The sequence below is a fragment of the Leptosomus discolor genome, chromosome 5 (assembly GCF_034619465.1).
Source record: "Leptosomus discolor isolate bLepDis1 chromosome 5, bLepDis1.hap2, whole genome shotgun sequence".
Taxonomy (NCBI): Eukaryota; Metazoa; Chordata; class Aves; order Leptosomiformes; family Leptosomidae; genus Leptosomus; species Leptosomus discolor.
In genome coordinates, this window is record NC_141395.1 from 16,998,816 (window position 1) to 17,019,295 (window position 20,480).

At 52.5% G+C, this 20,480-nt stretch overlaps 1 protein-coding gene across 1 annotated transcript; it reads right to left on the reverse strand.

The window, feature by feature from the left end:
- Positions 1-348: 348 nt before the first annotated feature.
- IGFBP5 (insulin like growth factor binding protein 5) lies at positions 349-20,004 on the reverse strand. Its single transcript, XM_009957453.2, has 4 exons — positions 19,674-20,004; positions 1,191-1,417; positions 893-1,012; positions 349-480 (listed from the first exon to the last, which is right to left on the reverse strand). The coding sequence occupies exons 1-4, from the start codon at positions 20,002-20,004 to the stop codon at positions 349-351; spliced, it is 810 nt and encodes a 269-aa protein (XP_009955755.2).
- Positions 20,005-20,480: the final 476 nt, after the last annotated feature.

The window sequence follows — 20,480 nt, forward strand, 5'->3', positions numbered from 1 at the left end:
TAGATTCCGAGTCCTCAGTTTCTTCAGGGTTTGTTTTTCTCTTTTGTCTTCTTTTCTTTTGTCTTCTTTTCTTTTTGCTTTCTTTTTGCTTTTCACTTTTCTTTTCTTTTTGCTTTCTTTTCTTTTGCTTTTCCGTTCTTTACTTCTTTCTTTTCCTTTCTCTTTTTTTTTCCTTTTCCTTCCTTTCTTCTTTTTCTTCTCCTTCCTTTCTCTTTTTTCTTTTCCTTTCTTTTTTTCTTCTTACATGAGATGAAAGGAATCGGAGTCCCGGGGCACAGGGAGGTGCAGAGGGGAGGGTGGAAGGGAGCCTGGGTAGGTAGTGATGGGGCGGAGGGAGGGGATGCGACTTCACTCCACGTTGCTGCTGTCAAATGCGTGGCACTGCAGGTCTCCGCTCAGGTAGTCAGTCCCTGGCAGCTTCATGCCGTATTTGTCCACGCACCAACACAACCCACGCTTCCGGCCTCGGGAGGGCTTGCACTGGGGAGAAACCCAAGGGCAGAGATCAGGAGATGGCCACCAGCTGCTGCGTGGCTCCCTCGTGCTGGGGATCAGGACCAGCCCGGCACTTTGCCTCTTTCACCCCACCAATGCAATCCCCTGGGTAGGACCTAGCTCCTGCTTTCTACTTTCAGCACATCTCTGTCCCTGCTGCTACCCCAGCCTGGGGCTCTCTGACTTTTCCTGCTCCCACACCAGCTCCTTCAGGATGCCTGCCTCAGGCTGGATGGCGCTCAGAGCCATCAGTAAGGCCACCCACCACCAACCATGCCTGGAGATGCTCACGGCAACCTCCCAACCAGCCCAGTAGAGGAAAACCCTCCATCCTTTCCATCCAGGGCAGCAGCTCCTCCCTGGGTGGGAAGCATCCCTCCATGAGGCTCGTTTTTACCTGCTTCCTCTTGTAGAAGCCTTTTCGGTCACAGTTGGGGAGGTGGACAGCGCGAGGGACCATCCGCTGGCTGCTCTTGAGCTCCTGCAGGGATGCCTCCATGTGCCTGCGGCAGGGGCCCTGCCAGTGGTTGAGAAGAGGGAGCATGAGAAGGGGAGCACCCTGCAGCAAGCCTCCATCTGCAAATGCCCCCAGGTCCCCTGTCCCTTGCCACCGGCACCCACTCCCCAGGGGGTCAAAGCCCTCCCGCAGGCCCCTGCCCGTGGGAGCCCTGCAGAGGGAAGGTGAAGGCACCCACCAGCTCAAACTCCTGCCGGAGCTCAGGGATGACAACGCGGGGGTGTGCTGTGTTCTCCGCCATGCCCACAAACTTGGCCAGGGTCAGCTTCTTCCGACGGTCCTTCTTCAGGGCCTCAGCCTTGAGCTCAGAGAGGCGCCCATGCTTGGGCCGGTAGGCCTTGGGCGGGTAGGTCTCCTCTGTCATCTCCGACGTGGTTGGCTCCTCATGTTCTCGGGACTCTCGTTCTGGAAGGGAAGGGATACCAAACCGTCAGGTCTCCAAGAGCTGACTGGGGCTTGCTTTTGCATGGAGAGCCTCCTGCCCAACCCCAGAGGACATCTTTGGACGAGGCAGGATGGGAACAAATGACCAAAGAAATCCCCTTCCCAACTGCTGCCTATAGCCCTGGCTTTATCCCACTGTGTGGGACTTGGCATGGCTTTTGTGTAACCCCCAAGCTCAGGACAGGAAGGTGCCTGAGGGCATGGAGGATTTGGGGGTCAGGATGGGCTCCTATATACAAGGCCACCACTGTTTGCAGTGTGTCAGTGGAGAAGGACTGGTGGGAGGGCTATCCCACACCCAGAAAGGACCAGATGACACACAATATGTGGCAGAGAAGCCCCTCTTTAACCATGGCGAGAGGATTAAGTGACAAATTCACACCCCACCCTGCCTTGCAGATGCAAAAGCAAAAGCCAGGGATGCTTGAAGATGAGACAAATCCAAAGTCAAGGCCAATTACACAGCAAAGCCACCATGTGGTTGGGCAGACGCTTTGGCAGCAATGCCGAAGACGCAGCTGACAAGCGCTGGGATCTCCAGGGTCCCCAGTCTGCAGCCCCATGCTCATGGGACCAAACCAGGCCCTGTCCGCTGGCACGCACTGAGCAGCTGGCAAAGCCTCGGGTAACACTGCCGAATGGTACTGCCTGACCGTAGCTGCCTCCGACAGTACTGTCAGCAAGGGAGGACCACGTTTAGGCTTTGCCCATGGCAGTCACTTTCCTGTACACCCCCCAGATCGCCTCAGTGTGACCTGTGCTGGCAAGATGCAGTCAAGAGCCCTGCATGGTTATATATAGGAGAGAGCTGGTGGCAGTCTAAACTTAGATGACTTGTGACATTTAGTACAGCCACCAAAGTGAAAAAGGGTTATTTCTGGACTAAATTTGAATAGAGTTTAAGGTTCTTGAGGTTTCTGGTCTCCCAGTCGCTGGTTCCCAGCAGCCCTGTGCTGACACCAGGTTTGCGCTGGGGCCAGTAGAAGGGCACAGGGGAACCCACCGCAGCAGGAGGAAAAGCATCAGGGTGGCTGCAATCCCTCCCTGCACAGTGTCTCCAGCGACTTTGATGCCAGTGAACCCAGTTCATCCCCTCCTGCAACCCTATGGTGAAGATGGCAGGGCACCCACTTTGCCCCTTCTTGAAACATCACTGTTGGGACAAAAGAAAAAGGCTCAGGATGAAAATAAAAGCGCGTAACACCCAATCCCACCTCCCCAGCAAGGCAAACAGGAGTCTCCCTGCAGACCAGCTGCTCCCTGGAGCCCAGATGTACCCCAGGAGGGAAGAAGATGGCTCTGCCCCACCAGGCTGCTCAGGGGTGCCTCAGGGATGCCCGGCAAAGGGGGGACGGATGCGCTGCTCAGCGGCAGATGGCAGCACTGGCCTGTCACACCCCCCCCCTAGCCGGGTGGCCTTGGAGGTAGCAGAGGGGACATGCTGGTCGCTGGGACTGCAAGCCTGCCACGGCTACTGGTCTCCTCTTCCTCCTTGCCAAGGCAGACCTGCCCTCTCTCAGCAAAACTTCAAAGCTTTCCATGGCCATTTATTTACTCAAACAGCCTTTTTTTCCCCCTCTTTCCACAAGAACAGAGCTAGGTCAGCATCCCAGACTGAGCACCCTCCTAACTGCCCACAGCAATGTAAAATAACCCCATGCATCATCCCCAAGACTCCCACGTATCTCCAGGATGGGATTCTCTTTCCATTTTGCCCCACAATGCTCATATGTTTGGGGTTTCTTTCTTGCTTCAGGACTCAAAGGTCCCCACAGGTTGGGGCTCCTCTATTATAAGGGAATGACAGACAAGGGACAGGGAAGAAATCGATTAAATTTGGAATGATCTTGTCCCCCAGGAAATGAGACTGTACAAGCTGCAGTAGAAGAGCATCCTTTGCCACAAAGATAGTGTGGCAATCCGAGGTCCAAAAGGAGACCGGAGACATCCACAGTGACTAAGCTCTTCCATGGCAATGAAACATGCTGTGATCTGTCCCAGGAATCCCCTCTGGCACCGACTGTCAGGGCCAGACATGGCAGCCAGGGCATCTCCCTGGGGTGCCCTACAATAATTGAGGGGAGCGGAGGATTCACACCAGCACAGGCAACCCTGCAATAACACAAGAGGGTCACAGCTCATTACCTCTGCAATAACAAATATGAGAGGCACAGCTACCTGGGCAAACCTAAAATAACAAACAAATGGGACAACGCAGCAAGGATTTAGTCAGAAAAACAGCACGGGGTGTCCAGTCCCCAGGACTCACAGTGCAATCGGTGTTTGCAGCAGCTCAGCCTGCTCACACGGTCAGTGGTTCCAGCCTCTGCAAACACATTATTTCTCTGCTTCCCACAAGCTGCCAGCCAGCCAGAGCAGGCTGGGAGCTGGGGACTAACGTGGAGCCCTTTTGGGGAGGGGAGATGGGAGCCACAGGAGCCCAGTGCTCTGCAGAGGGAGCCAAGGGCTGGTGTGCTCTGAAAGCTGCCCAGCTCCCAGCTCAAGCCCAGTGCTTCCTGCGGTGCTGAAAAAGCACCTGGAACTGAGTCCTTTCACCCTCCCCAGCACGCACGGGTCCCTGCTTAAGCAGTGATACAACAAGGGATGGCTGTTGTGAGATTCCTCTGTCTGCTGCTCAGCAGTGGTGTCTAGTTTATTTCCCAGTAAGAACCTCATGGATGCTTTGGAGGGATCCCTTTCCTCCACCTTCTGATGTTTTTTATAACCTAATTTCCTTCAGCAACAAGGCTGAAGCAGTCCCTGCTCATGCACTCAACTACCTGGTCCCTAATTTGATACTTACAAGACAATTTTGTCAAACTGAAGGGCAGAGGTCTCTGACACACAAACCCCTGACAAGCTCTGGGCAGCTGGTAAGGGACCTTCCCGGTGCCAACAGGAGAGGGAAAGGCAGAGCAGGGGCAGGCAGCACCCACGCCGTCCTGCCCTTGGCCTCCTGGCTGGCTCATCCACATCAACCTGCAGCTGCCTGCTGCAGCCGGAACCAGACACCCACATCAGCATCTCCAGAGCCCCTGAACCCATCTGCCCACCCTCACCCATCAGCTCATTCGTCTGCCACCCTGGGGCTGGTTCGTGGCAGGCAGAAGGCACCGCTGTGCCCTGCTCCTGAAGAGACACCGGAAAGAGCAACGCCCAATTTCCCTGAATGAGCCCTAATTGTGCATCTGAGACTCAGGAAGGAGGCTGGAGTGCCTCCTCCCTCGCTGTCAGGATCTGGCCCGCTGCACAGCCCCTTCCCGCCTACTCCCATCCGCTGTGCCAACCCAGCGATTGGGTTTCAGGCAGGCGGCTGTTTGCAGAGGCAGAGCATGCTACATCTCCGTATTTCAGCTACGGGCACAACCCATAGGCAGGAAAGCCCTGCTCACTGTGTCCCCAGCCATGGAACAGCGGGAAGCAGGATTAGGGCAGCTCTCACATCCCCAGTCCTCAGGAGGAGGTGACATCTCAGCAGAGGTCCCAGGCTTGCTGGCCTCACAAAAGAATGACATTGCTGGCCCAGCTGAGGATGCCTGGCTAACCTGGAGGTTAGAGTTGGGCTGTAGCCACCTCAAGGGGAGTTGACCCTACAGCCAAGGCAGGAGACTGAACTCAACTCAGAGCCACCCCATGGCTTCGTGTCCGGTCGGATGCTGCAATGCTCATGGAGGACCCAGGGAAAGAGGGGCGAGCATCTGGAGATGTTCCTGACACAAATCAGGCCAGAAGGACTGTGTTGTTGATGTCCTAATTCATGCGGGCTCCCATGAGCCCTGAGAGGCAGAAAATAGCCATAGCTGAGCGTGGGCTGTCCCTTGCTCCGGGGCTGAGGGCTTAGTGCCCTCTCCCTGCTCCAGGCTGGCCAGAGGTAGCTCCCTTTCAGGAGCCATTTCCAACCATTTCATCCTGTCCCTATAGCAGGGACATGGAGTAGCAAAACACCAGGCACAGTTTCTGGGAAGCTGCGAATTGCTCCTGTCCAGCTTCCTCCTGTCCTCGACAGACACCCAGAGCAGCCCGTGCACTTTCCTGCACCTGAGCCAAAACCCAGCCTGTGTGCTCCTGTGCTCCAGACGTTTTGGACACGTGTGAGGTCCCCACAGGGTGTGTGTGTGTGTGTGTACACATGTGGGTGCGGGGCATGTGGGAACACCGCCTCCCTGCTTTGCTGACATTACAGAGAGGAGCAGGAAGCTTGTTCCAAATGGCTAGGAGGCTTGAATTTTCGTAACATATTTTCATCGGTTTCTGGCATGAAGGTAGGGAAAGTATCTATTGACCACTGCTGCTAATGATCCATGCTCGTTACATCTAGCTCGCTGCTAGAGGACTTGCTGTCCTGTTCAAACACCCCAAAAAAAGCCACATGCACCTAAGAAGGACAAGCACAACCATAGCGCAATCTTGCTAAACAGCCCTCTTGATTATGATCATGATTATTATTATTGTTTACAACATGAGCACTAGCTTAATACACCTCTTAAGCAGGAAGGTGTCAGAGAAAGACTTAACGGGGATCTCGGTTAAACCTCTAGCGTAGGAATGACAGCTCATATCACTGGTGAAGACCTTGAGAAGCTGTCCAGTCCTTCCTTTGCTCCCAAATTCGGCCATCTCTGTTCAGACATGCTCATTGCAAGATGGGAACTAAGGCTTACATTATCTAGGGCTGAAACACTGCTGCTTAGAGAGCAGCAAGGGTCTACATCCAGGATGAAGAACCACCTCCCAGTACTCCCATGAAGGGAATATCCTCAGCTGCAGGACTCCATGAGTGATCCTTCACCCTGCTTTTCCAACAGGCTCCTTGTGATTTTCGGCCCAGTGGCAGCTGTCGTTGGAGGATCCCAGTTTCTATCTCATCGCTGCTTACAACAATGTGGCATTTTCCAGCCCTAGCTGGGTGATCTCTGACATCTTGGCTTTCTTTTTGGGGGGAGGGACAACATTTTGGGATCAGACACCTAGGCAGCTGATGCTGGCCACAGAGAAGGGAAAAAATTTATGGGAGAGGCTGGGGGAGAGAGGGAGGGATTTTTCTGCAGTTCCCATTGCTTGGGATCCCAAAGCACTAATCAGAGCCAGATCCAGACACTCCCTCCAAGCTTCACCCCTAACAACAGCTCCCTGGTACAAACAGCTGCAGACTTCTATCTATGGTGGCTTCATTATCTGCCCAGGCCCACGCCGGCTTCTGCTGTCTTCCTGCTGGACTTTACACGCACACGCAGGCAGAGACAATGATTGATTAAATCAATGTTTGCCTTCTTCCCTGTACCTAGCGGAGGGTTGGGAACCTCCCATTTCTCCTTCCTCCCCCATCCTTTATGGTACTGGTTCTTGATGGCAACACAAAGCGGCTTCCCTGGGCTCCCTGTGGCTCGGATAGGAGCAACGACAGTGCTGTCCCTGAAAACAGCTTTTGCACTTGCAAATCACGTTAGAGATGGACCTATTTTTCTTCAGATTGGGTCTTATACGGGAAGTCTGTGCTCAGGTCCCTGGCTGGTAAAAGCCTCCATTGTGCATTTCCCCTAGCTGCCCTCCCCACTTGACCCCACTCCAGAGGAGGCGACGTGCCTGACCTATGCTGAAACTCCCTGGGATGGGCAGGCAAGTTCCTCCCCATACCGGACTTGCACCTGTGACTATGACAGGAAAATGAAAATTCCTTCCTCCTGGTCAGTGCACAGGGACAGCCGCTGGGTTTGCATTCCTGAAATGCAGGCAGAGAAGGGATAACGCAGGCAGGGAAGGGATAACACAGGCAGGGAAGGGAGGCAGAGAGAGGAGGGTCATCTCATCTCGCGCCCTTTGGCAGCTGGAGAACGCAACTGAGCAAAAGCATTCTTGAACTCCCCAGGGGCCACCGGGACTAGACAGAAGGGAGCTTTCACTGCCCTAACGAAGAACAGCTCGTTTATATTCCCACTGCAGGCACAAGTCCCCAGCATGGTGATGAACAACCCCCAGCCCCTCGTCGCAGCCCTGTGGGGGTGGGCAGCAGAGCCGGCTCAGGCGCAATGCCCAGGGCCAGGGTCACTGCTCCAGACCACCGCCCTGGTGAAGTCAGGCGGTGATCTCAGGCGGCCGCCCAGCCCGAGGCTGTCTGGCACCCACCGGAGGAGGAGCAGCCAGGGCCGCGGATGCAGGCTCTGGCCGGTCCCTCTGCTAGCCCAGGGCGTTGACTGCTGGCGAGCCAGCTGCAATGTGCCTTGGACTTTCGACGAACTTTCGTGCTTTGGTGGGGACTCAATGGCAGGCCGGCACGGCCGGTCTGCTGGAGACTGGTGAGGGAGCACGCTGGTGATGCTCGCAGGCGAGGAGAGACTGGGAGGAGACACCACACACTGAGAAGGACAGAAAAACAGCAGCCCTGCTTGGACTGCCACCCTACCTCCCCCAAGTCCCAGCAATGTGCAACAGGCATTTACGACAGATCTGTGTCAAATAACGCCCGCCCGCTAACACAGAGGTGTTGGGGCTTTGCTGGATGGCTCAATTCCATGTCTAAGTCATTGCAGAGATGCTGCACCCTCCAAATTGTGACCAGCCCCATCATTTGGCTTGGGCGCCGATTTTAGGGTGGAACAACATATCCCCGGAGGACCCAGTCTCTCCTCCTGTGACTCCAATGGCCTCCAGAGGTCTGAAGTTAAGAAAGATAAATCCCATCACCTTTTCAGTACTGGTCCCCTTGCAGCCTGTGGTGCAGCTCTCATGGGCAGCAGTGCTGAACTGTTTTACAGGCACAGAAGGAGGGGCAAGAAAACTCAGGCCCTATTCCCTTCACTGGGAATTAGGTACATCAACAGCTGCCGAAGGCAGCAAATCACCTCTATGATTTGCAAGGTTTGGAAGGAAATCCTTAGCAGTCAAAGCATTGTGGAGCACTCACAAAAACACCCAAAACCACAAAAACTGTCCCACCATGCCCAGTCCCCTACCAAAGACATATGATCAGAGTCCAAACAGTCCACAGCCCAAAAGCCACACAAGCTTTTGAAAGAGAACTCTGGGGTATCCCAGTACCTTAAATCCCTGTGACAGCATGGTGAAAGTTCCTGGGACCTCACTCTCTTGTCCCACAGAGAAACCTTTAAAGAGAAGGATATGGATCAGTGGGATCAAGCTCAGAGAAGAGACGGAAAAGCAGCCAGAGGGCTGGAAGGACTCAACCCTAGGTTAAGACTTCTCTCCATTTTATTAAGCCAAGGCCCAGTAGGATGCTTGGGAACAGCTCAGGAATACCTGAAGAGTCTTGGAGAGCGGAGATGGATAGCAGAGGGATGTGCTATACTGCGGCTTTTTTTTTTTTTTTTAAGTTATTGTTTGGGCTTTGCTGAACTAGCCTGGAAGACAAGCTCTTTCTCAGGAGATTTCTGTCTCCTCAGCAGAAACCTGCGGATGCAGATTCTGCTGCATCAGCCAGGGCTCACCTGCAGAGCGTGAATATCAGGTGCTTGGGCTGCCCCCAGGTTCACATAGGATTCATGGGAAAGGGAGATCATCGTCCTGATGACCTCGGTGTCCTCATACAGAGCTGGATGGAGGAGAAATGCAGCTCAGCATGTGGGAAAGGAGCTCTCAAGGGAACCAGCTCATGTTTTGGTCTGCTCTGGAAGTGCAGGGCCTATCTATAGGAACGGATCTCTGGGTCAGCACCACTTCTCCACAGCACCAGCAAGTGCCGCAGAGGTGGGAGAGGTACAGCTATGGGAACTTGAACTGTAAGGAAGGATCTCCGTTGCTGTGTGCCAAACGATACTTTCCTGAGCTGCCCTTCCTTGCTGCAGCCACAGAATTGAACTCCCTGGGAGCAACTCTCTAGAACAAGGCAAAAAGCAGGTTTAGAGATGGGGAACTCCATGATGTAAGCTCCTTCCCTACAGGTTGCTAGCTGTTTGTTCAGCAGGCTCCAAGCATCTACGCTGTGCTGGAAGAGCCAAGCTTGGGCATCAGCTAGAGGGTTGGCCTGATTCTGACCTGGGATGTACAAGCAAGGACTGAGGCCCACTGTTGCCTTTGACCTGTCTCTTTCTCTCCAGAGGGCTCCTGAATCTGGCTACAATCAGTTCTCAACAGAGGCTTGGGAGCTAGCAATGCATATACAGGACACACTAAGTTCAGTTGACAGTCTGGGCCTGTGGTGGACAAGCAGTGCGGCCAGAGACTCAGGGATCCCAGCAACAACCATTTCAGTGGAAGAGGGAACCCAAAATGTCTAACCAGTTAAAGAGTTGGGAAACTTCCCAGACTTTCTCCCTCCGGTAAGATGATGAACAAACATCCATCCCTTACAATTACATGATGCAAACATGCGCCATCTTGCAAAATTGCAGGCCCTCTTGTTTCTAGATAGCTGCTTGTATCAGCCTGACATTTCCTGAACAAAGTTATCTTCCAGGGAACTGAACTGGCAAGTGGAGGAGAAAGAAGTATTTCAGGATTAGATTTACATCAAGAAGCTCCCGTTGCTGATGCACTGATGATAGGAATATAAAACTTATTTCCTTCATATCATCTGGAGACTACAGATGTTCCCCATTCCATATGCTGAAACTGCAGAAGAAGCTGAGAGCTGAATTGAAGAATGACCCAGAGAAATCTAAATACGTCATCTTTCAATATCATAGTGACCAAGACATATTTTTCCTTCCTGGAAAGGATGAAATCATTCAGTCTTTCTTAGTCTTGCATCTTTTCCAACAAAGTCACCCTAGTGGCAGATTCCATCAGTTGTAATAAAAGCAGCAAAAAACCCACCAAGCTGCCAAGGAACTAAGAGCAGAAAAGAGCAAAGAAGGGAAACTCAGGGAAGAAGGCTGCATGACAGTCTGCCTAACTGACAGTAAAGGTGAGGAAAATCTAAAGCAGCTTCTGACAAGCATCTTTTAATTGTTTACCAGCAGTTTCTCCATGAGGTTTATGTGTGGGAAAAAGACAGGAAAACCCTTCCTAGAAAACAAACATACTTTCAGGTCTTCTGAATGAAAACAAAAGGATGTGAACTGCTCATCTGGCCACCAGGTGGGAAGGGATCACCTAAAAAAAATCTATGACTTTAGGAATGAAGGAGGTGTGATGGCCTAATAGCATCCATCAACTATCATTATCATATAAGAAAGAGGGGGACAAGGAGCACTTTTTTGGATTGAGTAGCTCAACAGCAGTCGTGGAGGAAATGTCAATAGGGAGGAAGAGTAGCTTAACATTGTCCCCTTGGACTATGTGAGGCCTGTCTCCAAAACTCAGCTGAAGGCAGATGTCAATATCCACAAGACGTCAAGAAACCTGGACTTGAAAGCAGGATGCTGCTAGGACGCTGATACTATTTTGATCACTGAAACCCAAATGTGACAAATCACAGTAGGGCCAGGTGCTAATAAGGCCTTAGAAAGAGAACCGTAACCAGGAAAAGTGTTGCTGGTGGCCATCGAAAGCTGGGATATCACTGTGGACATTGTAGCATTTTACCCTGAGAACAATGTGCAATTAAGAGGAAAACATTATATTAAAGGAGATGATCCTGAGAAGTGGATGTCCTACCAGAGGTGTAGGCACTACCGTTTATGCTAAGCTCTCTGGCCTGCTTATAGATGAAGGTAGCTTTTGCCTTTTAGTCAAAGTTTTGAATCTGGTTTAATTTAATACCAAGCAGAAGCTTTTAACAAGTGGCCTACTGGAACTGAATCTGAGGGAGGCTGCTCCCACTGGAGGCTGGTGGTCTCCATCACAAGATCCATCCTCACTTACGTTATTGAGGGTCTCTGTCAGCCTCAACTGCAGCCAGTAATTGAAAGTGTAAAGAAAGACAAATGCTTTGCCCACCCCAGAGAGAGGTGAAGGCATGTCAGGTGGAGTCTGGAGATGCACCTGTGTCAGTCAGGTGCTGGACGAGAACTGGTCCAATACCACAAGTATTTCAGGCATGCAGCTGTGATTGCAACCTGCAGCCTGGCCTGGATTAATTTCTAAGCCTTCAGCATGACTTTCACAGCTCTGCCTTAAACCAGATGGAAAAGATCTGTGAGATCATCCATTGCTCATCTCTGTGTCAGCACCAGATGATACATCATCACATGTACCATCCAACCTGACTTTTATGAGCTCCAAGTGATGAGATTTCCACCTCTGCCCTCAGGACTCTCTTCTACTTTCTTAATGGCTCCTTCGCTCAGAAAGCCTTTGCCTGGAGTAGGCCTGGCCATTATTTAATCTCTCAATCCAGCTAAGTAGTACCACAAAAAATGTCAGAAGTTTTATGTTCACACTCTGGCAATATTGATAAGCAGAAACTTGCCCAAGCTTGATCCTAATGGATGACTGTTGCCTCTCCTAGCCATTTCCTGGTGGTGGCAGCACCATAATTGACTGCTGGACAGGTATAAGACATGCAGTCCCTCCCTAAGAAAATGTTTTTTCTTTTCCAGCGTCTCCTTTAAATTAAAAAGTGAAAGCCAGGTTCCATAGCTGTTCACTGGCTTATTTAATTACTAGATTTTCATCATTAGGCCAACACATAACATCTGATTTCTTAAGCATGAATAATAAATGGGTTTATTGATTTAATTGTCTTCTGGGGGTGAATCCCATCTAAATTTGAAAAAAGAAGGTATTTCTACAAAAAGTATTATGACTATTGGCCAATATTGTCCCCAAAGTTACCTTTAAGATACACTCCCTCTCTTGTTTAGCTAGGGGATCATTTCCTTAAGTATCTGTCAGGATTACCTTCTTGCCCTTACATAGCAACCAGACCAGTTATCTCCATCAACATAACAATTATCTCAGTGAGCCAGCTGTGTCCATCCAACAAGCAAACAAACCAAACTGCAATAACAGCCCTCAAGGCAGGCAGCTGCTAAGAGCTTTCCAATCCTACTGAAGCCAACAGCACCTTCGGCTTTGGCCTCACAGTCCTTCGAAGGCTAAGGTATCTGGATTTCCCGAAAGGGATTAGGTGCCTGAAAGCCTGTGATGCTCTGGGCCCAGTGAAAAGGTGCCCACTACCTTGCAGGATCAAGCCCTGCCAGGCTAATAGGGAATGATGTGTGAGTTTGCTGGGCAGAAGGTATTGACACTGATTTCCACATTCTGTGTGAAAAAGGCAGTACCAAAAGGGTGGAGGCACAGGGAAAAATTGTAGAAATATCAGAGGGGTCTGGAGAACGAGGGCAACAGTGAGAGCAAGGCTTTATACAAACACACACAAGAAGTGCCTGCTGACTCCACAGGCTCCTCAAAGCTTAGCCTGTTGACCAGAGTCTCTCTGCAGCCAGGGAGGCTTGGACCTTCCTGCAGGCATAGCTTAAGGCAGGTGTGGTCTCCCAGCCAGAGAGGGTGGTTAAAAGACATGGGCTGATGGGCAGTTAGCACACTTGTCCTGGAAACATCACAAACAGATGGGAGATTCACCAAAACATGCTGAGAAAAGACTTCCTTGAGAGCAAATTTGCCCACATCAAACCACCGAGAGTCCCAAAGCTATGCAAACACATTACGGTGGCTTCTGCTGGGATTAACTGCGAGCCGTGGATTGACATAAACACTAAGGGGTCCCCTCAGATCACTAGCATCAAAGAACCACCTCAAAACCAACTTCTTGCTGAGAGTTGCCTTGGCTACACAGCTGAAGAAGTAGAGAGTGTCTCATGGGGGCTCAGTGGTGAGAGGATGGGGGATTTCACTCCTGCATCACCAGACGCGATGTGACCCTTCCGGGATGGGCACAGCCATCAAGCATGACCCATGCCCAGTGATCTCAAATGGGCAGCCCCAGGGTCTGGGAGCACTGGCATAGCTGCCACCCCACACTGTGACCCACAGGCAGCCCTGCACATCACCCCAGGGAGACCCAGCATGGAGGGTCTTGCTGAATGGGCCTGGGGGGTCCAGGTCCTAAGAGGATTGCACAGCATGTGGGCCAAGGTTCCCTCTCCTCCTTGTGCTTTTGGCTACACCTGTCCTGAGAATAAACAGATAATATTTATCTTTTTACCTGTAAAACATCTCCTTACAACTGACTAGGTGGTTATTATGCTGGCTGCCAGTGAGGTCACCCAGGCCAAACTCTCTGGATCATCTTTGACCTCTGCACGCACCATGTCTTCAAGTCCTGCTGCTTCCTCCTCCTCAGCGCTGGAGGTTGTTTCTCCTGCCCTCAGCTTGCCACATTTCAGCAAATTCGCTGTTTTTTCCCAATTCAGTTTTTCTTTCCCTCTTTCACAAAGGCCAGTTGTTGCTGCCTGGGCATAAAGAAGTTTGCAGGGTCCCAGCACACTCAGCACCCCTGGCACCATCTCCTCTACTGATGCCACCAGTCACCACTGGCCCCAACACGTGTCCTCCAGCCCTGGCATGTAGCAGGAGGATTGTCTGCCCTCTGCAAGCCACAACCTGTTTGCACCTTCACTGGGATATCTCTTGGGGTATTTCACTAACGTAGACTTAGTCCATCCAGAAAATAAAACCCACTTCCAGACATGGGGGGTGAGTTTGGATCCACACAGCTGGCTGGAAGGAATATCTTGCCTCTATCTTCTTCCTTGCCTCCCCTTGTTTGATATGCTCACCTGCTGCACCTCATTTCTGAGCCCTCAGTGGGAGGATAGGGTAGGCCGGTCTGTACACCAATATCTGATCTTGACAGCAAAATACTGATGTGCCAGTCATAAGCAGAACCACTGCACCTAAGAGAGGTTTGTGTGTGCTGCCTAGAAACCAGTCTGCCCCAGAGACAAAAATGCGTGTGTGTGTTTGCACACATTAAATGTCTGCGCAGGCGTGTGTGGGCGTGCGAACATGGGTACACATGTGCGTATGCTCACATGCGTTATCTTCCTTGTGCGTATTAATCCTGCTGCTCCGCAGCCCACATCGAGGGGCAGGTGTGTTCCAGACAAATTCTGCTTTTATTTATGTTCAGCCTTAAATTTGCACTACTAAATGTTTGGTAAAAAAAAAAAAAAGGATTTGCTGTGCCATGGCCCCTTTTATCTCCCCTGTGACTTAGCACAGGTGAAATGAGCTGCAGCTGTTCTTAGCGGCTCGCACCACTGAGCAGAGAAGGATGAACCCTGGAGGGGCTGAGGTTCCTGCCCTCCTTCCCAGACTGCTCCCATGCTTTCCAGTTTGGGTGAAGAGTGCCGGGAACTGCCACCGCTATAGCAGCTCCCACAGCTGCTCCTACATCTGCGACGCATTTCAATCCAGCGTGGTTAAAACTTCCAGCGGACGTTAGGAGGAAGCAGAGCACCGCGCTCCGTGCGAGGCAGTGCCCGCTCGCTGCTTCTCCTCCTCTCCTCTCCTTCCTCTCTGGCTGCCCTGACACAAGTGTGCCAAACTATGTGACCAAAAGCTTCGGGTTGTCCCGAAGCTGGCACAAAATGTACTCGAGCTCTCCTACCCCTCTCTTCAGAGCCTGACAGGACACCCCACCCCACAGTCATGCAAACGCTTCCAGTTGCACACGACTGTGCTCAGGCCACCAATGTGCCAAAGCCACGATGGTCATCTGGGCACAGGATGCTGGTGCTTAAATATCAACACGAGGAGGCACACGGCCTTCCTCCAGCACCTCTCCGGGTTGCAGAGGCTCCCATTTAAGGCCACCCCACCTCAGAGGGGCTCCCTCCATTCACCTGGAGTGGGTCCAGGCCGACAGCGCTGCGTGGGGGCTCGGGACCGGCTCTATTACGCACGCACGCACGCACAGAGCCACGTCTTTTCTCCAGTGAACTTTGCTGGCACCCGGCAGGAATTTCATTTGTATCAACTACTTAATATTCTCGCTCCTTCCTTAGAAACTAGGCTGCCGAAAAATCTTTCCAGCCAAGGCCCCTCCTTTCCTGTTTGAACCACCCCATCCCTCCCTCCCTCCCCCGTACACACACACCGCAGAAACCTGGCTCTCTTGCTGGCACCTGACGGATTTCACCCCCCCCCCTTTTTTTTTTTAAATATATTATTATTGCTGTTGAAACTTCAGATCAAAAGAAAAATGGAGATTTTCCTGTTTCGAATCTGAGGCTTTGCAGGCCTGTTGCTACTAGCTTTCGCCTTGACAGCTCGGGAGCAGCTCTGCACAAAGGACCTGCCGCTCGGCACCAGCCCGGTCCCTCCCTGAGCGACACATGCTCGCAAGCCGGTGCATCCCAAGCGCACCGCTCCCACGACCCCTGCCCTAACCCTCACCCTCGCCTTGGATCTCGGGTGCCCACCTGCCTTGCTGCGTCCCCAGTGCTCACCCCTGAAGCCCCGCATCCCTGAACGGGGAGCAGAAGAGCGCGGGAAGGAGAAACGGGGTTGGGAGGAGTATGTCAGGGAAGGATAAAGGACTGCACCAAACACGAGCCGCAGGAAACTTGGGCTCGGCAGTACTCCTCCGCCTACTTCCAGCTGACGCAGCAAAGACCATTTTCTTAGGGCTAATTCTGCAAAGCCCCCCCTTTCCCCTCCTGGTTATCATTGGCTCACGGTTTCATGAGGAAACTTGCCAAGTCTTGCTCGCTTTCTAGAAAGAGAGCAGGAATGACAGAGAAGGAAATATTTGACAACCTTTGTTTTTCCACGAGCCTTTTTAGGGCAGCAGGCTCCACTCTGTGCCCTCCGCTCCCCGGCGCTCAGCCTGACCTTGCTGTCTCAGCAGGAGGATGTCTGGCGAGAGCATGGGGGAGAAAAATGGAAAGACGTGGTGTATTTCAAAGGAAACCTAAACAAAACAGAGAAAACCCAGAATCCTGCAGCCTGTGCCATAAATGAAGCTCATTCATGGTTTTTTACCAGGAACAGTCAATTACACCCGTAATGTTTGGCTTTTGGTAAAGGACAGTGTCTGACTGTTGTGCCAGGAAAGGCTACAGGGACCGTCCCGTCAGTACCTACACATCCGTCTACTTAAAATGAGCCTTACCAAAGCCCTTTAATCCCACACTTGCTTTCATTTCCGACCTCTCAGCAAACCAGGAGCACATCGTGCCCAGTAGCTCCAGCGTGTCTCAGTACCACTGTGCCCAGCCTACAGATGAGGAAACTGAGGCACAGTACCCGGGAGCATCTTGTCCCCAGGCAAGACATCTGGTCTACAGGAGAGCCAAGCCCAGCCTCCCAGGCTTGGGCTCTTGGAATACCACTTGTTGCGTCTCCACCTCGACTATAAAGAGGAAAGCATCTGTGATTTTCAACTTGGCCAGCGCAAGAGCAGAAATAGATAGAAATGCAGATTGATCTAGTCCTTGCTGCTGTCACATAGTTTATTTTGCAGAGTGCTGATTCTTTCTCAGCAGTTCACAGCTCAGGGCCAATTTTGGTCATTGATAGATGGGAGGGCCAGGCCAGCTTCTCTAGCACACAGTCCCTGCACTGCTGGCCAAACTGGCAGAGGCCAGAAAGTTCAAGTCAAACTTCATTTCTTTCCTTGCCGCGTTGCTTAGAAACATGCCTATGAAAATATACTTTGTTCTCACACGCTACCAGTCGAATGCCAAGAAAGTTTTTTCCCTCATCCATCCTCAGGAATTCCTGATTTATTGTTTATTTCTTTTTTGCAATCGTGCAAATCTCAAGAGGAGCCTGCTGGTCTCCTGCGGCTTCTTGCAGCAGACTTTCTGATCCAGGCTCATCACCCGGCTGTGAACAAAACCTGTCGAAAACAGCCCCCTGCGGCACTCGGGGAGTCCAAACTGGAAGTGCAGGTAGTGCCGGGGGGTTGGTTTTGCAACAAACCTGCAACCTCTTTCCTATCCCTCTCCTTGTTCATTCAACGGGTGCTCCCCATCCCAAGAAAACCAAAAGCAGTGATATTACAAGGTGACTGGCCAAAGTTTTCACACAAAGCACCTGCTAAAGGAGCATTTTCTTTGGGAAGAGAGAGGCAGGTGGAACGAAAGGAGGGTCATGCTGGGAGCCAAGCACCAAAAGTGCCTTCGGTCTGCATGGGGCACCCTCATCATGGGCCCAAGGATTGGCCCCGCTCTCCCAGCCGCTGCTGGGTTTCAGTGACATAGCTTTGCCTTCCTGACCACATCGCCTGCCCCCAGCCGCACACACACACACGGAGAGTAAATAAACACGGGGGATGACGGGCTCCGAGATACTTCGCATAGCTCCACTGCCAGCGGGTTATTGCCCGGCTTCCTGGGCTCCACCATGGCAGGAACGCAGCTCCTGGCTTCACCCTTGGTTCCCTGTGCAAGGTCCCCTCCCAACCCTCACCCCTTCCAGCTCCCCTTCAAAAAAATCAAGCTCAGCTTTGCTGTTTCTGGCTGATTTTAAGGGAGTTTGGACATTTGTTGTCATTTGAGGGAGAGGGGAAGTTATACCACACAGAATTTGGTTTTGCTCTGAAGGATGGAGCGTAGCAACACAGCTACTGCCTGCAAGCAGCAAAGGGGAAAATAGTAAAAGCATCAAGATTTATTAGGTGCTAGAAAGGAGAAACGGATTCCCTTCGTGTGGGTATAAGCAGAAGCTTGCTAACAAGGAAAAATGACTATTTCATAGACCAAAAAAGTGGGGGGCTTGTTTCTGGTTTTGTTTTGCCAAATGGTTCCCCAGTCCCCTGGACATGCAGACACCTTCCCCTTCATGCCGTGGCAGAAATACAAGTGTATTTGGAGGAGTATAAGGAAAGTGTCCTTCACGAGCTACAGGGTCCAGAAATGCAAGTTAAATGGGTGCCAAAGTGAAGGAGCGCTTTCTTTCATGCTTTTGTCACGTGCAAGGTGCAAACATTTCAGAAGCCTGGCTTTGCACTGGTGCTACCATGCCAGCCTTCATGCTTGCTTTTAACCTGTTCTTTCTTATTATTCGTCACACCATTATTATTTTTTGTCATCGCAGATTCCCTGTCCCTAATGCACCTGCTCTCTTCACCTTCCTGGGCTAAAACCCATTGCCCAACAAAGACATCCAGCAGTGGGCAGCCAGGCTGCAACGATCGCAAGGAGAAAGCAGGAGACTAAGCAACAAACTTGAGGACTTTGGGGATGGGGCAGATGGTTGCAAGCAGGTGCCCTGCCCTCCCCTGTATTTCAGGCTGCAGAGGCCAGCTTGGGGCCCAGAGCAAGGTGGAAGATACAGTGAGAGAAAGGAGTCAGGGAGCCGGTGAATACAGGGATGCAGGAAAGATGTAAAGGATGCAACTGGGGAAGGACTGGGATGCACCTGTGACTAAGAGGGTGCATCTGGGGGGTGGGGGAAGAAAAGCTTTCTGTCTGGGATGGGACAACACAGAGGTGATGATGGAAAGGGGGGTAGGGGTGAGGCTGTGAGATGATGCAACAGGAGGTTCAACACGGGCATGGATGAAAAGAAGGATGGGAAAAGTCGTGGGGTGCATGGAAGAACAGCCAAGGGAATGGAAGAATACCTGCAAAGATGGAAAAGCAGCTGGGGGGGGGAATGGAAGAGCAGCCAGAAAGATGTAAGAGAGACAGAAAGACAGAAGAGCAACTGGGGTGGGGGAGTGCAGCCGGAAAGATGGAAAAGTAGCTGGAAAGGTGGAAGAGCCATGGGGGATGGTAGAGCAGCCAGCGGAAGTGGTGGTGGTGGAGAAGCAGCCGGAAAAGATGGAAAAGCAACCACGGGCTTGGAAAAGCTGCCGGTGGAGGGGGTGGGGAGGGGAAGGAATGGGGAAATAGCTGGAAAGATGGAAAAGCAGCCGGGGTGTGTATATACGTGTGTGTGAGAGAAAAATCAGGCAGAAAGATGTAAAAGTATCCAGAAAGATGGAAAAGCAGCTGCTGGTGGTGGAGGGGAATGGAAGAGCAGCCGGGAAAGCAGAAAAGCACACGGCGGGGGAGGGGGGATGGAAGAGCAGCTGGGGAAGGTGGGGATAGAACAGCGGGCGGAAAGATGGAAAAGTAGCCGGGAAGGCGGAAAAGCAAGCGGGGGCATGGAAGAGCACCTGGGAAGATGGAAAAGCAGCCGGAAGGATGAGAAAGCAGCCGGCGAGGGGGCAGGGAAGAACAGCCAGTGGGAGGGAGTAGAAAAGCAAGCGGAAAGATGGAAAGGGAGCCGGAAAGGCGGAAAAGCAAGCGGAGGGGCATGGAAGAGCACCCGGAAAGAGGGAAAATGCAGCCGGGAGATGGTTGGGGTGGGGTGGGGTGGGGTGAGTGTGTGTGGAAAAAGCAGGCGGCGAGATGGAAAAGGAGCCGGCAAAGCGGAAAAGCATCCGGGAAAGAGAGGATGGGCGAAGCGGGGGGTCACTCACCGGCCTTGGCTTGCTCGCGGTAGCTCTTCTCGCTGAGGCAGACGGCGGTGCCGTGGAGCAGGGCGTGCAGCGGCTTCTCCTCGCCCTGGCGCGGGAGGCAGCGGAGCCCGCGGGCGCAGCGCTCGGTGTAGACGCCGCAGGGCTGGCCGGCGGGCAGGGCGCAGGTGAGGCAGCAGCCGCAGCCCGGCTCCTTCACCAGCTCGCAGCCCAGCGGCGGCGGCGGGCAAAGCGACAGGGCTTTGCCGTCGCAGGGTTCGCATTGCACGAAGGAGCCCAAGCACCGCGACAGCCCCGGGCAGGCGCCCAGGAGCACCAGGAGCCGCAGCAGCATCGCGGCGGGGGATGCTGCGGGACGGGGCGCGGGGGGCTGCCGCCGGCGGGGGGCGGGGGGCGGGCGGCGCTTGCTTCCCGCTTGCCCCTTCGGGGGCGCAAAAAGAAAAAAAAAAAAAAAGAAAAAATTAAATAAGAAAAATCAAAAAGGAAAAGGGGCGGAAAGCGCAGCCCCTGCTTGCAGGCGCCCCACTCTGGGGTTTATTCTCGGGGTGCCGGACCCTCCTGCTTTGCTTTTGGCGTTGGGAGAGGGGGGAGTCTAGGTTTGCTTTTCGTAGTGGGTTTTTTTTTTTTTTTTGGTCCTTTTTCTCCTTCTTTCAGCTTTTTCTCGCCTCGAAAGAGGGAATTAGCACCGCGATCCGCGGGAGAGCAAAAAGAGAGGGGGAGGGAAGGAGAGGGGGAAAGGGAGAAAAGCCTGCAGGGGTTGCACAGCCTACAGGTTGTTGGGGAGGCGTGGGGGAGCAGGGGGGTTTGGGG

Excerpts from the sequence above, each read along its gene's own strand:
- IGFBP5 (XM_009957453.2), bottom strand. The coding sequence starts at position 20,004 with ATGCTGCTGCGGCTCCTGGTGCTCCTGGGCGCCTGCCCGGGGCTGTCG. Across the intron at positions 1,013-1,190 it reads TCCGGCAGGAGTTTGAGCTG|GGCCCCTGCCGCAGGCACAT; the intron begins GTGGGTGCCTTC and ends AACCACTGGCAG. Across the intron at positions 481-892 it reads GCTTCTACAAGAGGAAGCAG|TGCAAGCCCTCCCGAGGCCG; the intron begins GTAAAAACGAGC and ends GTTTCTCCCCAG.